This window comes from Heloderma suspectum, chromosome 2 (assembly GCF_057233095.1).
Source record: "Heloderma suspectum isolate Gila_16-S chromosome 2, 16-S_ref, whole genome shotgun sequence".
Classification (NCBI taxonomy): Eukaryota; Metazoa; Chordata; class Lepidosauria; order Squamata; family Helodermatidae; genus Heloderma; species Heloderma suspectum.
This window is the reverse complement of record NC_139459.1, coordinates 301,070,894-301,088,928: the sequence shown is the minus strand read 5'-3', so window position 1 is coordinate 301,088,928 and position 18,035 is coordinate 301,070,894. Positions and strand designations below refer to the sequence as shown.

General features: G+C 43.8%; 1 protein-coding gene across 2 annotated transcripts in view; it reads right to left on the bottom strand.

Annotated features, from left to right (window-relative positions):
• FLNB (filamin B) overlaps nucleotides 1–18,035 on the bottom strand; it is a 156,405-nt gene that overhangs the window by 41,666 nt on the left and 96,704 nt on the right. For both annotated transcript variants that reach the window (XM_084840073.1, XM_084840072.1), the window contains 12 exons: nucleotides 16,769–16,887; nucleotides 14,967–15,044; nucleotides 13,247–13,409; nucleotides 11,063–11,260; nucleotides 8,940–9,077; nucleotides 5,989–6,115; nucleotides 5,094–5,230; nucleotides 4,195–4,388; nucleotides 3,637–3,750; nucleotides 1,710–1,853; nucleotides 1,181–1,304; nucleotides 781–941 (listed from right to left, as the gene is read on the bottom strand). In XM_084840073.1, coding sequence (XP_084696199.1) covers nucleotides 781–941; nucleotides 1,181–1,304; nucleotides 1,710–1,853; nucleotides 3,637–3,750; nucleotides 4,195–4,388; nucleotides 5,094–5,230; nucleotides 5,989–6,115; nucleotides 8,940–9,077; nucleotides 11,063–11,260; nucleotides 13,247–13,409; nucleotides 14,967–15,044; nucleotides 16,769–16,887 — 1,697 coding nt within the window. The remainder of the gene's footprint in view (nucleotides 1–780; nucleotides 942–1,180; nucleotides 1,305–1,709; nucleotides 1,854–3,636; nucleotides 3,751–4,194; nucleotides 4,389–5,093; nucleotides 5,231–5,988; nucleotides 6,116–8,939; nucleotides 9,078–11,062; nucleotides 11,261–13,246; nucleotides 13,410–14,966; nucleotides 15,045–16,768; nucleotides 16,888–18,035) is intronic.

Sequence of the window (18,035 nt, the reverse complement as noted above, 5' to 3'; positions counted from 1 at the left end):
GCTAGAGAGCACGAATGCATTATCCTTATTGTAACATCAGTGCATTAAATACAAAGTTTCATTTCTAAAGAACTAGCACAATATATTTCACTTTAGTCTTCCAATTTTAGTGATAATTGTAAGGTGCTCAGAAACTTCTGAAGGGACTGACTTTTAAGAAATCTTTTATCTGCTGCAATCTATATTTACAGATTTGATACATTTTGTAATTATTTTGTGTTGTAAGCCACCCTGAGTGCTGTGACTGCAGTAGAAAGTGTCTGGGGTGCCAAAGAATACACCAGATCTCCTCCTCCATGCTCGTAGACAGATTCAACTGTGAATCTTCCCTCTCCCTAGCTACTGTGGAAAGGTCCATGGTGGCTCCTCTTTCCCAAGCTGCAACAGCAATATTGGAAGAGGATGGGGATGGTGGAAAGGGGCATCCTGGTGGATGGAGAGGAGAGGGAGGACGGGAAACCAGGATCCTAAAGTCTCTCCATTCCCCAGGAATGTAAGCAAGCTAGATGGACTCAGAGGCTCGTCTAGCTAAAGATACTTTTAAAGGAGGATGGCAAGTCTGTAAAAGCCTCTGTCATCCCTCCCACCCTGAATGGTTCTTGCTGGCAGAGCGCTGGATGGGCAGAGGGATCCGATCTTGGAGCCCTCCATCTAAAGAGAGACCATCCTTCAGGACTGCACTGCAAGTCATTCAATAATCTCAACACATAGAAAAGCTTCAGCCAACTGATATGGTTGCAGTGTGGGTAACCCCTAGCCCCTCCCCCCATAACTACATACCTCTCCAGCAAACAGCACTTTGACAGTGTAGCGCCCAGCAGCAGGGGGTGTGTATTTCACTGTGAACGTATCATTGGCATTATGTATGATCCCAAACTCTATGTCTTGCTCTTCTTCACTTATTACATGAGCATCACATTTGATGCCCACACTCACATCACCTAGCAAGAAAAAGAAACAGTTCGTGAAATGACTTCACAGTTGCTCCGATATACCACTACTTGCTGCTTAAACTTAGAGATAATAGCTTTATCAATCAATCACTTCCGTGTAAACACACATCTTTCTAGAAGAACAGTTCCACAGGAGTCAAGTATTCCCTTTTTCGCTACAAATAGGGCTCAATTTTCTAATAGGTTTGTGTGGAAATCAACATGCAATTACACTAGCCTGTTTTTACCTTCTCCTGCCTCTGTGCAGTCTACTGTGAAGTGAGTAGGTTCGTTGGCTTTCAGACCAGTTCTCTCCACCCCTGGTCCAATAACTTTCACCTTCTGGGGATGACTGCCTTGTCCGATCTGTATCTAGGTGGCACATGTGATTTTAAAAGTTGATTTGATGAAAGAGATAGTTCATTTAAACACATTAAGCCAGCCTTCCCTACCCTGATGCCCTTCAGATGATTTGGATTTCAGCTCCCATAAGCCCTACTCAGCATGGCTAATTGTCACGAATTCTGGGAACTGTCATCCCAAACATCTTGCGGGTACCACATTGGGGAAGGCTGCATTAAGCACTTTTAGGGTGATGCCCTTTGATTACACAATCGTTCATCCCAACCTCATTCCACACCCCTAATGACAGGATTCAGCTTTTGCTTAGATTAACACTACTACTAAATGGCAGTTAACATAAGCAAGGGTTGCATAAGGCATGCTGCACCTGGAGGACAAACAGCTGCTGTTATTTTTAGCTACTTTAATACTTACCCTGTATGGGCTATTGGGTACATTAGCTCCTCCCCAAGTGACGGCAATGGTGTGCTTGATTGGTTTGGCTGGAACGTAAGAGCAGGTGTAGATGCCATCTGGCTTGCTCTTCACTTGGATATCAATAGGATTTCCATCTCCATCCTAAGAAAAAGAACAGCATGGACCCTCTTTAAGGTCCTAGATACAGACTGACATGACTGTAGAGTCTTATCACTATTGGCTCGTCAGGAAGAGTCACCCACTGATGGAGAGTCACGCAGTTTTAACACAGTCTCTCCCAACCTGGCACCTTCCAGATGCACTGGACTACAGCTCGCAGTTGGAGGGGACCAGGTTGGGGAAAGCTGGTTTAACATAACCAGTAAGCTTACCATTTAAGACTTCCACACAGAGCACCTTCTCCAGCTGCATCATCTTCCCTGACAGGAACTTCTACCACTAGTTGCTCTGTGAGAAGTATCCCAGGTGAGGGAGGCAGCCAAAGATAAACATCAGGTGCCTGCCTGTTCTGGTTGGACTGTCCACCCCCACTCCAGACACGCAGAGGGCTGCCTCGGTGGGAGGATCCGGCTGACTGTAATATTGTTTACTGCAATTTTTATCAGTGCTGTTACTTGTAAGCTGCCTTGAAAAAATCTGCAGCCCGAAAGGCAGTATACGACAATATAAACAAATTATACTCTTTATATTATCTTCCATAAACTTGAAAAAGTGCATAGAACGCATCAGTTCCATAGGCGAGAATATGGAGCTGCTGCTTTAGCGCAGCAATGATGGAAGCCAGTAGAGGAGTCCCACATATCTCCCCTACCTGCAATATGGTGAGCAATAGACATTCTTCCCGCTTCCTCTTCATTATCACCACGTAAGAGCTATAAACTGTTCCACTTTTTAATCTAATGGGCTACAGCAAAGCAAGTCATTTTCATATCACCCAGTCAGGTCCCTTGGTCCTCTCCCTTTGCCATCTCACACCCCAGGATACCAGGCTTCAGGCTCACTACTTTATTAGTTAACAACCAGGTTCTTTACAAATGCAAATCCTCGGAGACTCTCAGGCTACAAAGGAAAACAGCTACTCCACACAATTACGAATACCAAAAGAGGAGCCAAGTGGGAATCAGAGGCGTTACTGGCAGTTTGAAACAAGAACTTGCCGACCAGAATAACTCAGGGGGGGATGCCCTTCCATTACAGCTGTGCCCCCCTACGTAGGCTATCATGCACAGCCAATCAGGTGGGACATCTAAGCTCTGCCTCTAACTCTTCCCGCTTTGCCCTGCGCCGGACTCCAGCATCCTTCAGGTCACACCCCGCACTCTCCTCCTCTTCCTCCAAGACCTGAGTTCTCATGGAGGAGGAAAGGGGGGGCCTTCAGGTCGAGCCATCTGTGCGCCAAGGTCCTGAGAAGAATGCGTATCCATATCTGAGCTCAACAAGGAGGCAGCCTCCCCCAGTTCTGGCTGCTCCCATTCTGAGTCTGAGCTGCTAAATTTCTCCACACGCGCAGAATCATTCCTGACACCCACTCCTATTTAGGACCAATTCACACTTAACTGCGGTGTTGTTGGAACTTCATTTGTAGCTTCTCCCTATTTTTGTACATCTGGGTAACATGTACATGCAGTAGCTACATGGGCAAGGGCAAGAACGCAATTCCTTCCCATGCAGGAATAAGCCACAGGAAAGTGGCTCCCATGCCATACTGGCAAGTGTGAATATGAACCAAGTCAAAACTTTACCAGATACAGCATCAGGACTTCTCAAGATACCATACAATGTACCAAAATAAGTATTTTAGTTCAGACTATGATTAAGAACAAATATCTAACGTCTGCCAAACATGGACGTAAGTCAACATGTTTTGAATCCCGGGCTTATGGGCTTGATTAGAAGCAAGTGCCACTTGTATCTTGGGCCTTACTTGTGCATATATCTTCAGAGAAGCATTCCCAGCTTCCTTTGTGTCAACTGTAAAGTCCGCAGGATTGTTCACAATGCAGCCAGTTCTCTCCAGTCCTGGACCATAGGCTTTTACCTAGGAAAGATGAGCAGAAACGTGGGGAACATGACAACATATCTTTACAGATGGTTGTACTGCTTAGACTACAGTGCCCAACACTTGTTCTTAGGACCCAGTCGAGATGCTTCTTTGACCAAGACACTTCTTACATGTCCCTGCTAAAAAGTAGGGTTTTTAAAAAAAAAAAAAAAAAGATTTGATGCCCTTGGAAATTTCTTCCAACACAAAATGAGCATTTGTGGCAGTCTTCCGGTATTGAACTTCTCACACTAAACTGGGACAAACATGCAGCAACATGAAAGGGAACTTTGCTTTAATGTTGTCCAATGTTTGGGCTGTAACATGGATTTCCTTTAACTGGGGCTAAGCCTTGCCCTTGAAGTAGCCTCCAGATCAAAACTTATTCAAAAAGTTTTGATAGACTGTAACTTGTTAAGAGGCAGCTCCTCATATTCTTGCCTTGTCCGAGTTGAAGTCTGGAGAAGCTGGCTGGATGAATGCCATGTAGGGGCTGTCTTTGATGTCTTCATCATCACACATGATGTGAACAGCATATTCACCAGGCTCTTTGGGCCAGTATTTCACATCGCATGAGCCATCATTCTGATCATCGCATTCAATTTTTGCTTGAGATGGGCCTTCAATGGCAAAGCCTAAAAGGAAGCAAGCAAGATTATTAGTGGTACTGTCAGAGGTGCCATGTTGTCAGCTTGTAGGATTCAAAGAACACAAGCAAGCTGGGTTGTCTGGTCAAAGACAGATTTTCCATTTATAGCAATATCCCTATTAGCAGCAGGTTGTTTGAGCTAACCCCTATGTACACTTAACGCAGAGAAACATTCTGTTGCAGAGCAGCCGAGGGCACTCACTGCAATTGTTGTAGGTGGTTCCCAGACATACCTATCCCATCACTTTGGTCAGGAAGTCGTTCCCATTGTTTTAAAGCCTGATGCCCTCCAGATGTTTTGGATTGCAACCCCCAGAAGCCCCAGCATGACCAATGCTCCAAAACATCTAGAGGACACCAGATCGCCTACCCTGTGTTATAGCATTAGGGCCTGTTGAGAGGCAGGGCCAATAGTGAAGTTACCAGAGAATACATCCCTACCTGCCTTAGGAAAGAAAGGCCCAGCCATTATTTACTGTTAGTCTTGTTAAAGATGGGGCCAGAAGCCCTACACAAGCCAGTACAATTGGAGACAATAAGGAGAGGCATGGAAGCCACATATAGCTGAGACACCACACTTGCTTCCATTTCTCATGGTGAAAAATTATTTCTCCCTGTGGAAATAATTAGGTGACAAATATAATGCAATATCTATTTTTGAGATCTGTGGTGCAGTTAGCCAAGTCCTTACCTAAGGATCCAACTTCTGGACCAATGGATTCTACCACAAAGTCAGCAGATCTACCAACAACTCCTTCATGAAGGCCTGGCCCCCAGGCTCTTACTTTCTGAGGACCAGCTTCAGAACCAACTTGAACTTCAAACGGGCTACAAGAGAAATACCAGAAAGCAGGATTAAGACAAATAAAGGGACAAAGGTAGGCTCAAGCAGAGCTACAGAGATCCACCTAACAAGATACTGCATTGCTCTCTTCCCCACCCCACCTTCCCATACGCAGCCCCTGAACTGGATCCAGACCACAAAAATAATTCCTGTCCCCAGAATCAGATCTAAGAATGAAGGGGAAGGACACGATGTACTTGTGACCCCAGCAGAGCTTGGAAACAGAAAATAAAATGCTCATCACCATCCTTCACTACACGGCCAACTATCTCCAGCCTAGCCTGAATGTGGAACAGATTCCATTGAAGAGAGCTTACTATAGAATCACCTTTGTCCAGATTAAAGCCCCAAGAAAAAAAATTATGGGTAGATGGTGTTTATGTGGGAGCTGAGCCTCCATACCTCACCACAAGCTCTGTCATTTGGGGGCAGAGAGAGACAAAGATTGGTGAAAGTTATAAGTAGTGTACAGATTGAAAATCTGTCAATTGTACACACAAAAAATGTATAAGGGAATTTTAATCCTGCCCCTGCCAGGTAGTAATCTGATACCCACCCTAGAGGTAATATATACAGCTTCGTCAATGCAGGATTTCTCATAAGGAATAGTATCCCTTGTATACCAGCATACTAGCAGCAATTAACTTTGCTCTAAGCAGCTATGGTAACTTATGCTGCCCCAAACATTTCACTGGGAATGCATATTCATTGCTAAAAAATTGTCTGAAATGTTTTAACTCACCTTTTTGGGATGTTGTGGCCTCCCCACAAGATTGTGACAATGTATTTTCCTGGGGTTACTGGATAGTATTCAAATGAATGCACACCGTCCACAAATTCCTTTTGTTTCACAAGTTCTTCCAAGCCCTCTGTAGAAATACCATCAATCTAGCATTAGCCTTCACGAATTTCTAAATTCGCTAGTGTTAGGCAATTTTTGTGTAGTGTTGTAAGATCAATTGCCAAGAATGAAGTCATTTTTTTATCAACCAGAAATAGTTTGCAAGGAGGAGAAACCACCTCTAGTTATGTAAGAAAGATGGCGTAAACATTTCTAGAAGAGAATTATGAGTGGAAGTGTTACATTACCATGTTTAATTCATTCCCCTATGTTATTCCTTAGTCTGCAACATTATGCTCATCATATGTTAAAACATGGAAAGCTTAAGCTTTGTCAGACCTCATGACCACAAGTATTTGGAGAATGCCTACTTGATTTACTTTCCTCGAGATAGTCTAAATATGCTGAAGTTTGTTGACACAAGCCTATTGTCTAACAGGGCACACAGTTGGCAACATTTCCTAGCCAATGCGCAAACAGCATCTTTACAAGCCATTTTGCAACAGGTCCTCTTACAATCCCAACTGCTTTATAAGAAGTTGATGTGGATTCCCATTTCAGCCCAAGGGCCAAATTCAATTCTGAAGAAGCTCTCGGGGGCTGTATTCCAGTGGTAGGCATGGCCAAAGGCAAGCAGGTGAGGCCAAAGGCAAGCAGGTGAGGCCAAAGGCAAAAAAGGTAGGGCAAAAACTATGAAAAAATGCCAGCATATTTTAGCATAGAATTACTACCAGGAACTAAGCCTTAGGAGAGGCATTTCAACCTTTGAAATGGGGGGTGGGGGATTGCACAAAAGTTGGGAAACCACCAAATGATTAGTGGTTGGGGGAAAGGAGCGGGGGCTTCTGCGGAACCTTGCAGGGCTGGATTGGGATGCTATGAGGACTGAATTTGGTCCCCAAGCCTGAGGTTCCACACCCCTGTTCTAGGAGTATTAAAAACTTGCCTGCTGTAATGATATGTTTGTATTTGATTGTGTTGTATGGGGGGGGGGGGCTCATTTGAGCATTACAGTGATTAGTATATAAAAGGGCTCACCTGATACTCTAAGAGGGGAAATGTAAGATTGTATTGTGACTCATTCAGTAAAAGCTGTCTTTGAAATCTCATATCTGGAGTGTTCTGTTTATGCCTAACACCAAACATTACACCTGCCACATGGATGAGCAAGCCAGTTCATAACATCCTGTACATCATGATTCCCACATATGTAAGTTTGTTAAGCCCTGGTTTTTATGTGGTTTTAGAACATAAGAAGGGCCATGCTAGATCAGGCCAAGGGTCCATCTAGTCCAGCACTCTGTTCACATAGTGGCCAGCCGGCTACCTGTGGGTAACCCATAAGTACGACATAAGTACAAAAGCACTCTCCTGGTCTTGTTCCCCAGCAACTGGTGTACATAGGCATACTACCTTTGATACTGGAGGTAGCATAGAAACAACAGGGCTAATAGCCATTGATAGCCTTCTCCTCCAGGGATTTGTCTAATCCCCTTTTAAAGCCAACCAAATTGGTGGCCATCACTACACCTTACAGTAGTGAATTCTAGGAATCTGCTTTATGGGATGACCCCAGATTCTAGTATTATGGGAGAGGGAGAAAAATGTCTCCCTGTCCACTTTCTCCACATCATGCATGATTTTGTACACCTCTATCACGTCTTCCCCTTTTCACCCTTTTTCTAAGCTAAACAGTTTCAGGCATTGTAACCTCTGCTCCAGGAGCTGCTCCAGCCCCTTCATTATTTTAGTTGCCCTTTTCCCCAACTCTACAGTATTTAAATTCTGTTTCCAGGAATATGTAAGGTGTGGTGTCCTACAGTATCATGTGTTGTATAAATTCAGAGGCAGAGAGAAGAATCACTGTTTTAGAAGCCTGAAATGGTCACATCATTTGTATTCAAAGGCAAACCATATGACAGTTACCTCAAGGATCCATCTGTCAGACAGCTAAGTTTGTTTACATTGAGCAAATCAGACATTTAATGCAAATTCCTGCTTTAGTTTCCAATTTTCATATTTGGAAGAAGCCTTGAAGGTAATCATGTTATGCCACAAGAAATATATTTCAAAAGAGTTCACTGTGGCCACACTAAGAAACCAGAAATAAGTGAATCCTCCTGATCATAAATTAGAATGCAGAGGCCTAAAGTATGGTGTGACTAGTTCTGTACACCCACGGGGGCTTTGAGCTACCAGAACAGCAGCCCTTGCCCGCTCCCCATGACAAACCACTTTCGAAACTGATGGAAACTCCTCAACTCCATTTTGCTATTAGTCTGACACATTCAGCCCCTTCTTCTTTATATAATGCAACTGGGGCAGATCAGTCTTGAAACAGTGGACCTGCCATCATCCTGTCTAGTTTAGCCCGAAGTTTCTTCTCGTTGCACATGTCGGCTTTACTTTTCCTGAGAAATGTTGTCATGAATGCTTAGTGTTATCACTAAACACAGGTTTTTCCATATGCATGCACCCGTTCTGGCCAAGATCCTCATTAAATATATGTATCTATACTGAAAGTAGAAGTTCAGCCTACTAAGCTTTCCAAAACCACTAAAGGAGCGGCACAACTCAAGTTACTTCTGTACAAACATGTAAACAAAGGTGCCGTTACACCTAAATAATTGGTCATTTCATACTTCTAGCCATGTTTATATATTACTCTCATGCAATTAAATAGATATGTCAAAGAGAAAGAGAAGCTCTCTTTCATTTCTGGAGTTTCCCTGCAGGGCAAAGTCAACATGCAGATAGCAGAATCACAAGCTGGTCGATATACTTTAAGCCTTTCGCAAACTCTTCCAGCCCCGCCCCAAAGCCCACGCAATGCAAAGAAGCTAAACACTTACTTGGCCCTTTTATTGCCACATGCATATCTCCACTCCCTGCGGCTTTAGTATCAACCTTGAAGTCTGCGGTTTCTCTGATCCGAACTCCTTTAGGTTGGAGGCCCCTACCGCTGGCACGGCAGGCATTTGGATTGCAGGCTACAAGCAAATTGCAGACAGACATCAATGCAGTCTTTGATTCCTAGAGATATTTAACCTAACCAAGCCAGTCTGGAACAGCTTCTCTCAGCTTGCTTTAAGATGGATGAGATTTACTTTATGAAATGCAAAACCTGAATGCCATTCTGTAATCTTAAGGAAGACTGAGGCTGACAAGGTACATTATATTAACATAAGATGGAGGGTTGCCATTTTTCATTAAAGTCCTTTACTTTGTACACACACAAATCCCATTTAAATGGACTAAAGTTCAACAAATTTTTAAACATCTGAGATCAGTTTCTGCAGTTTAAAGAAGGAGCTTCAATTTGGCAACAGCAAAAGGTAGCAAAATATCCTAATTTCCAAGGCTCCAGACTTAGACGGCATTTATGTTTCTCCTGATGCCAAGTGCCTTAGGGCATGCAGGCAAACAAAGCCCTCTAGCTTGAATCAGACTTCCGGATTAAGTCCTAGGTTTGGGGGGGCGGGCAGGGAAGAGGAAGGAAAGATGTGCAACATAGCATGAGCGAGTCCCATTGCACCTTGGAAGGCTGAGAGAGCGCTGCTGTGCTGATCCTGCTACTGTCCTCATATGCCATTCAGAATAGCAGGTGACCCATTGCGGGTTCAAGATCCATGAGAATGAGGGAACCAGGAAGGCTAAATCAGCAAATCTGCTCCCCCGAGGAAACCCTAGGCAGATGTGCTTGAAACAAGCAATACCATAAGGTGGGAAATAAACTTGTATGAAAGGGCCTCTTCACACTTTACACCCAGAGAAACTAGTTTTGACATGCTTTGCTGAACATCTTTACCATCAGGAAAACATGTCTGTATACAGGAGAAGGAACAAATACCATCAGATGCAGTATGGAAAAGGTCACACACACGCATGGAGTGAAGAAGGCTGCTTAGAAGAACTAAGTCGTGAGCCTGCTTATCAATATTGGTCTACCCACGATCTTGTACAGTAATGTGCATGCACTCTGAGGGCCTCTCAGATGCAAATACATGTTCCGAACAGCTCAACTCCAATCATGTCTTCCAGGAGTTGGCAAATGTTTCCTTGGAGGGGAAGATGATTCAACCCAAGACAACTGTCCAGCTACAAGCATGTAGGAAATTCTCTTCCTCCAGCCAGTCTGCACTGATTAACTGTACCATATGCCCATTTGCTCACACAAACAAAATGGGGACAGAACAGCAAGGTGAAGTTCAGCTTCAAGCCACTTGCAACCAAGTTTGACAGTTTGTGGTTAAGCAGTTTGACTTTTTGCAAGACTGCTTACGGACAGCCGAGAACATGCTTGCAACATTTTTGTACAATTTAGAAGCTTTTGCTTCAAGCTGCAAACAAGGTGTTCCAAAAAAAAAAAACAACCCTCCCCCCCACCCCCGGCAAACACAAGATCACCCTGCACACCCTCTTACCGACAGAGCTTGCCCAACTATGAAGTCAATAGCTGTGAGGTCCAACATCCCACAAATTGAGAGTAGCTCAGGAAAGGTGAGCAGAGGTCTGAAAGCACAGGAGCAGGCAAGGATGGGATAGAAAGCCAAGTGTCAGTTCAGAAGGGGGAAAAAGAGTTGCGATACAAAATAAAGTGAATATAGTAGGTTTAAGAGATATAGCAAGGAAGAGCTCAATTCTAGAAGTGTCAAGAGGAGCAACGTGGCCATTTAGGATGGCAGACTAAACAGGTAGTTATGTGAGAAGACAACCAATATGCGCGGCGCAACCCTACACATGTCTACTCAGAAGTAAGTCACACTGAATTGAATTGGGCTTACTCTCAGGTAGATGGGTACAGGACTGCAGCCTTAGAAGTCTTTTTTTTTTGAAGGACTATCAAGCAAAAAAAATGAATTGCTTTATTTCAAGTCAGAAGATGAATTCACGTATTTTTTAAAAGTTAACATAGAGAATGTACTTAAACTCAGAAATATGGCAAGCAGCTTATACATCTGCCCTTAAGACATACCTTCACCAATAAGGACACTCCAAGGGCTTTTTGGAACATGCTCTCCAGCAAACACCACTCTAACAGTGTGAGGACCAGCTTGAAGAGGCTTATACATGCAGCGGTACACTTGATTGCCTTTGTCTTCTACAGTAACTTCAACAGTGTCCTTCCCTTGAGGATCTTCAACATCAACACCTATATCACCAACACCAGCCCCTACAAGATAGCAAAGATAAACTCAAAAATGTAGGACTGTCTCCTATGTTAGTGCTACTTAGAGTAGACCCACTGGAATGAATGGGACTTGAGTTAGACTAACACTGGATGGACCCCTTAGTTTCCAAAATTAGACCAGTCTATTACTCTCTCATTCTGGCCTGGAGCCATCAGTGTGGAGCAGGGGGCGGAGAAATGATAAATTTGAGGTATTAAGAAGGGGGAAATCTATATAGGACTGCCATCTTATAAGATGCGATTTTGCCCTTAGGTGTACCTTGTTTTGTTGTGAATTTCCAGCTTAGTTTACACCAAGTAAACTTAGTTTACACACACACACACACACACACTTATGAACTGTGGAGTATGTGGTTGTAGCCCATAGAACTTAGGGAAGGGGAATCAAAGGTTTGGGCTTGACGAACAGAGTTGTAAAATGCCCAATACACACCTGACATTTGGGTCACAAAAGCCAGGATTGTTTTCCTAGATTCATTTAAACTAATTTTTATTAATTTCCCTACCCGACAGGGTTTAAGCAATTTTAGTTTTGCAATATGGTTGAAAACCTCGCATCCCCTGTTAAGAAATTCTTTACTGCATTTAGCAAACAAAAAGGTGATTGCAAATTAAGTTTCCATGCAAAGTTCAACCGCTATGAAAAAGGATATATTTGGATCCTGGCATAGCTACAGTTATGCCATGTATACTGCTGGATCCATGTCAATTGGGGAATGCTTAATTTCAAAATTATGTCATTTTGCATGACACACACCATCTTTCCCATAGCTTTGTGGCGAAAGAATCTTCGAACCAAAGTTTTAACCAAAAGGAAAGCTGGGGCAGGGGGGATGATTTTGTCTAGAACATGGTTTCTCACATGTGTCCACCATGAACTTTTTATTATGACATCAACTTAGAAGTGGGGTCACACAGGAAGAAGCAGAACAGGGGCATAGGAATGGATGCCTACAGCAGAAATAACAAGCGTAAGAGGGAGCGTAAGTATTGATTTGGGAGCACATCTACCACCATCACGCACATGTGTGCACACAAAGTCTCCATGATTGGGATTCCTTCTCCTTTCTGCCTACCAGTCAAAGGTGGAATGTATTAACTCCAGTGACTTGTGTAGCCTTTCCATTATTCCATACATCAGCCACCCCTGAGACGTGGTGCCCTCCAGATGTTTTGAACTACAACTCCCAGCATTCCTGACCATTGCCCATGCTGGCTGGAGCTCATGGGAGTTGAAGTCCAAAATATTTGGAAGGCACCACGTTGGGGAAGGCTGCTGTACATGATTTGAACCATTAAAGGTTGCACCTGTAGCCACAACTAAGAGCTAGTTTGAGAACCACTGGTGTGTACAGAACACACAGTGCGACAGGAAGACTTCGGAATTGAACACTGTAAGAGACACAGAGTAGATGTATTTGACAGAGACAAAGTGCATCCCTCATGGCCAAAATAAAAGTGGTAATAAATAGTAATGTGGTAATGAGCTGCAAATGGAGCTCTGAAGTATCTAATACACCTTGAGTGACCTAAGGGTGGAATCCAATTAACTCATCCCACTAATGGAATGGCTTTTGTCAGAACAATGTAGAGGAAGTGATTCCTCCTCCCTCTTGCAGCCCACTGCATACCCTCAAAATCTGCTCTAGTGGGTTGGGGAACTCTACAGAGCAGACTTTGGGAGGTTGGAGAGGTAGGACGAAGAGGAGGAGAAAGCCTTGCTGCACACGCAGAAGTGCACTCAGGCGGCAACAGGTTTCACCCTGAGCTCAAGCTTCACCCATAGACTGCCATGCATTCTTTCTAGCCTCAGATATGCTCTAGGTAGGCACTATTTAAGTCATATCCAGGACACTTCCGTAGAAATACATTTTGGCCCATACAATGAGGAAAAGTAAGTCTGCTACAGGTGCACAGTTGTCAGGTTGCAGTGAGAAATCTACATCAATGTTGTTTAGCCTATCTTACCTGCTGTATAGATTTCAAAATAAGTAGGTTTATTGGCTATGTTTCCTGTTACTTCCAAGCCAGGCCCTTTTGCTGTTACTTTGCTGGCATCTCCTTGGGCTTTGTCAACATTTACTTCAAATGGGCTCTTTGAAATGTGCTGGCCAGCAAACAGAACTGTAACCTAGAAATGTAGTGACAGCATTCAAGTTAGGTATGCAAGTACACAAACTGATAGCCACATTGCATTTGTCCACTAGCAGAACCAGAGGAATTAAGAATCCACAAGGTGCAGTTTAACTGCTCATTAAAAACAAACAAACCTTAAAGCATCTGGAGAAAGGCGTCTGTAAGCATGACGGGGAGCGTTGTATGCCAGGCCAGCTAGCACATCCAGATAAATTACATACATTTCAGGAAGCCTGTTAATGTCAATGACCCCTAATACACAAGCACATCTCTTGCCCTTACAACCACAGCTCGCCTTACTACCCACATACCACATCTTGGTAGTATTTGTAAGAGCTGACGGCTGCCACCCAGCAGCCAAGCCTCTGGCTCATGTTGAAATAGCAGGACAGGAGAGGCCACCCTTCACAGAATCTTACAGTTCTGATTTAATATTGGGTACCCAACAATGGAACAGCTTAGCAGCCTTTGAGGTATCTTGTCTAAAGAACACTGAAGAATGCACTACTTTTTACATGAAGGCATGTACCAGCCAACCCCACAAAGCAGGGATGGGGAACATGTGGCCTTTCAGATAAAACTGGACCGCAACTCCCATCAACCCACACCACTGGCTATGCTGGGTAGGGCTGATGGGAGTTGCAGTCCAAAAACTGGAGGGACACACACTCTCCAACCCTGCCATAGAGAGACAGATGGATTCTGACTAACAGCCACTGATTGTGCCTCTCAAGGTCCCACAGGCTGCTAGAAATAATACTTTCATTCCATAATTGGGATCTAGAGTCCTGAAAGCCTCTTGATCACAGAAACGTCTTTAGTATCTCTCCGGATATTGTTGGATTGGAACTCCCACCAACTCTCACTGTTGGCTATGTTGGCTAAGTCTGAAAGGAGTTGCAGTCTAATAAACATCTGGAGGTACATATGTTCCCCACCCTGTTCTACAGACTACTACTGCAAAGAAATAGTTCTTCACAGAAGGAAATGTCTTCTCCTTGTAATTAATTCAAGTGCACTGTCAAGTCATTTAGGGTGCAATCCTATGCATGTTTAGACAGAAGGAAGTCCTACAACTCCCAGCATGCCCCAACCAGCATGGGCTTGTAGGACTTCTTTCTGTCTAAACATGCATAGGATTTCACCCTTAGTAAGTTAGGCCATACAGGACAGGAGGTAGCGCCTAAATAGATCTGAATCCTTCACATCTTATTTGGCCCAAATTGGTTGGGAAACCAACTTTCATGTTGCATATATATTTTCACCAAAGGGCAAGCCAGAAGAGTACAAGTATATTTAAAAAACACAACTTAAGGGCTTTTTGCTGCTGTAGCCATTTTTAAATGTTTTTCCCTACAAATCGTGTTTTATCTGAACTGGTAGATCAGCCAACCAGTATTTTGAGACAAACTTGTACTATTATATAAGGGAGTGGAGTTGTCACTTCCAAATAAAGCTACTATACTAGACAACCTGGTCTGCTATAACATTGCCCTTGGCAAGCGTGCTTGTCAGTTAAACTCAAGTGACCAGAATCTTCAGATCTTCTTACCTTGTGAGGTCCTGTAACCTTTGGCACATACTGAACAGCATAGGTCTTGTTCTTGTCATTGTCAGGGGTCACCTTGGCCTAAGAAAGAGGAAAATATTTTACCAATCTTTCTAGTAAGCACCGCGAACACTACCCTCTCCAGCTTAAGTCAGACTTTAAATCACGGTGTGGAGCCTCTTTCAGTCAGAGAGCCAAATTTCATTTTGGAGAAGCTTTTGGGGGCTGTATTCCAGTGGTGGATGGGGCTGAAGGCAAAAGGGGCAGCCAAAAATATGATTAGCTTAGAGCTCTTACTGCTAGTAACTAAGCCTTAGAAGAGGCATTTACTTCTTCACACAGCGCATAGTTAAACCATGGAATTCGCTACCACAAGACGTAGTGATGGCCACCAATTTGGATGGCTTTAAAAGGGGGTTGGACAAATTCCTGGAGGAAAAAGGCTATCAGTGGCTACTAGGCTTGATGGCTATGTGCTCCCTCCAGTACCAGGGGCAGTCAGCCTATGTACACCAGTTGCTGGGGAACATGGGTGCTGTTGTGCTCATGCCCTGCTTGTGGGTTCCCGGTCAACAGCTGGTTGGCCACTGTGTGAACAGAACGCTGGACTAGATAGACCCTTGGTCTGATCCAGCAGGGTTCTTCTTATGTTCAACATTTTAGACTGGGAGGGAAAAAAACTGCACAGAAGCCTGGAAACCACCAAATGAGTAGTGGTCAGGGGAAATGGGGTGGAGCCATCTGGGGTGCAGTAGAGGCCTGGATTAGGATGGGGGGGCAATTTGGCCCCTGGGCCTGAGGTTCTGCACCTCTGCTTTAAATGGTAATTTTGAAATGTGCTCCATCACAGCAGAACATGCTTACCAGATTTCACCTCTTTCATGCCAACTAGTAATTGCAATAGCTCTCCCAGAGACATAAGCAGACTCCTGCTCTCCACTAGGGCAGCATTACAGAAGATGTTCAAGAAGTAGCTGTTTATAGAGAACTCTCCAGTTCCTCATTAGGGTACCTTCTGATGTTATTTTAGCAACGCAGAAGCAGCAGCCATCCTCCCTATGCTACTCTGGAAACACCCAGAGTGCCGTTGGAAGAGCTGGCAGTGACAGCTCCTTTCCCACACAAACATCACCCCTTCCAAAAACTAAAACAGTGCCACTCTGGGAAAGACTATAGTGTGAGCTCCTCCTAAGGGCCTGGAACTTCTTGCATCAACAGAGCAGTGCAAGGAGGACATGCTACAAAAGCTATTAAAATATCCAAAGATACTCTCAAGAGTATGGTCAACTGCCCTACTTAACTCTTTGCTCCACAGGCCTAGTTAAGAACAGCTGTGCCGCACCAGATCAAAGGCCTATCTAGCCTAGCATTCTGTTCCCAAAGTGGCCAACCAGATGCCCATGGGAAGCCCAGAAGTAAGGCATGACTACAACAGCACCCAGCCACTCATGTTTCACAACAACTGGTATTCAGAGGCACACTGTTAGGAGTCTCAAGCTATCCGGATTGTAATGGCAAATCTGATGGTAACACATGAACCTGCCTTATACCTGGTTAGACTATTCATCTATGGGAGCAGCTCAGGCAACGATCTTCCCCATCACCCACTACCCAACGCTCTTAACGGAAGATGCCAGGGACTGAACCCAGGACATTTTATATGCACTGTACCACTGAACTACGGGCCATGTTTCTAAATCATTCAGACTCAAACACTCATCCAAGAGGATGACTTTCCAAGCATAAAAGAACACCAAATGGTCAAACAATTCCCTGTCTTCCCCAAGACCTGTCAATATGCACACCTCTTCTCTGTTTCCTTCTGGATCTTCTATGAAAACCATTACTTCACCCTGGCCAGCACTGATCGTGTCCACAGTGAAGTTGGCAGGTTGTTTCACCATATTTCCATGTGGTTCAATTCCTGCAAACACATAAAGGCCAGGTTCAGATGGCATGAGAAAGTGTTCACTCACTAATCCTCTGGTGCGAGGACAGCACTTTCAGTTACCAGCATCAAATTTCAGCTATATTTGCTCTTAGAAGTACCAGCAGAGCATAAAGAGGATGGGTAGAGTCTGTTTATCCCCAGCATCTGATCATCAGACACACATCACCAATGAATATGTAGACTCTGTTTTCAGTACCAAGGCTAATAGATATTAATTTATGTATTAGTTACATTTATATCCCACCTTTTCCTCCAAGGAGCCCACAGTCATCTGAGCTAGTGGCCAGCAGCTCTTGTTAAGCAGAGCATATGTTTTCCGATGTCTTTACAGTCCTGAACCAGTGACCCATGGTTGTCACGCTCCAAGAAGATACATTTTTATTCTACCCCACAAAGCTCAGTTTCATAAAAAGCCTCCAGTATGCTGTTGTCATCCCCCAACCCAAGTAACACCCCCCCATACTATCTGTAAGAAGCAGACCATAAAGGAGTGGCTTCAAGTGTCGATTCCAGTTGCTTTTATATTGTGCAAGCACAACTAGCATCAGTAATAACTGATAAAATCATTAATATAACTGGGTATTGACATGAAATGAATTCCCCCAGATTCTGGTAGTTTCATTTCTGAAGGTACATGCATGTTTTACATTGCCTTGGGAATACCCTGCCCTCCCCCAGAATGCTGCTCATTTTCCGCCAGCAAGACTCATGTTCCACTACTATATCATGCCACGTTCCCTGATTTTGTGAACTCCGATTGTCCCTGGAGTAAAGCACATGGATTGCTCTCCCCTAGGGTTAGAAATACTATAGGACTAGCAATAGCCATCCTGCAAACTGTTTGCCAATAAAGGCATCTTAATTTCAAAGACTCTTTTTTTTTAAGATTCAGAGAAGCTTTCCACCAATGAGAGGAAGTGTAAATGTTGCTTGAAGCAAGGTTACAACTTAACCACCTCGCTGTTTCCATCCATTATCTCAAGTTTCTTATGCATTTATGGGGTACGTTTGACATAGAAATAATCTTGATATAATTTTATTTTTAAAAAAGAAAACAACAACAACATAAACACACAATACACGTACACTAAAATATCTCTTAAGATTGTAAGATCTACCTT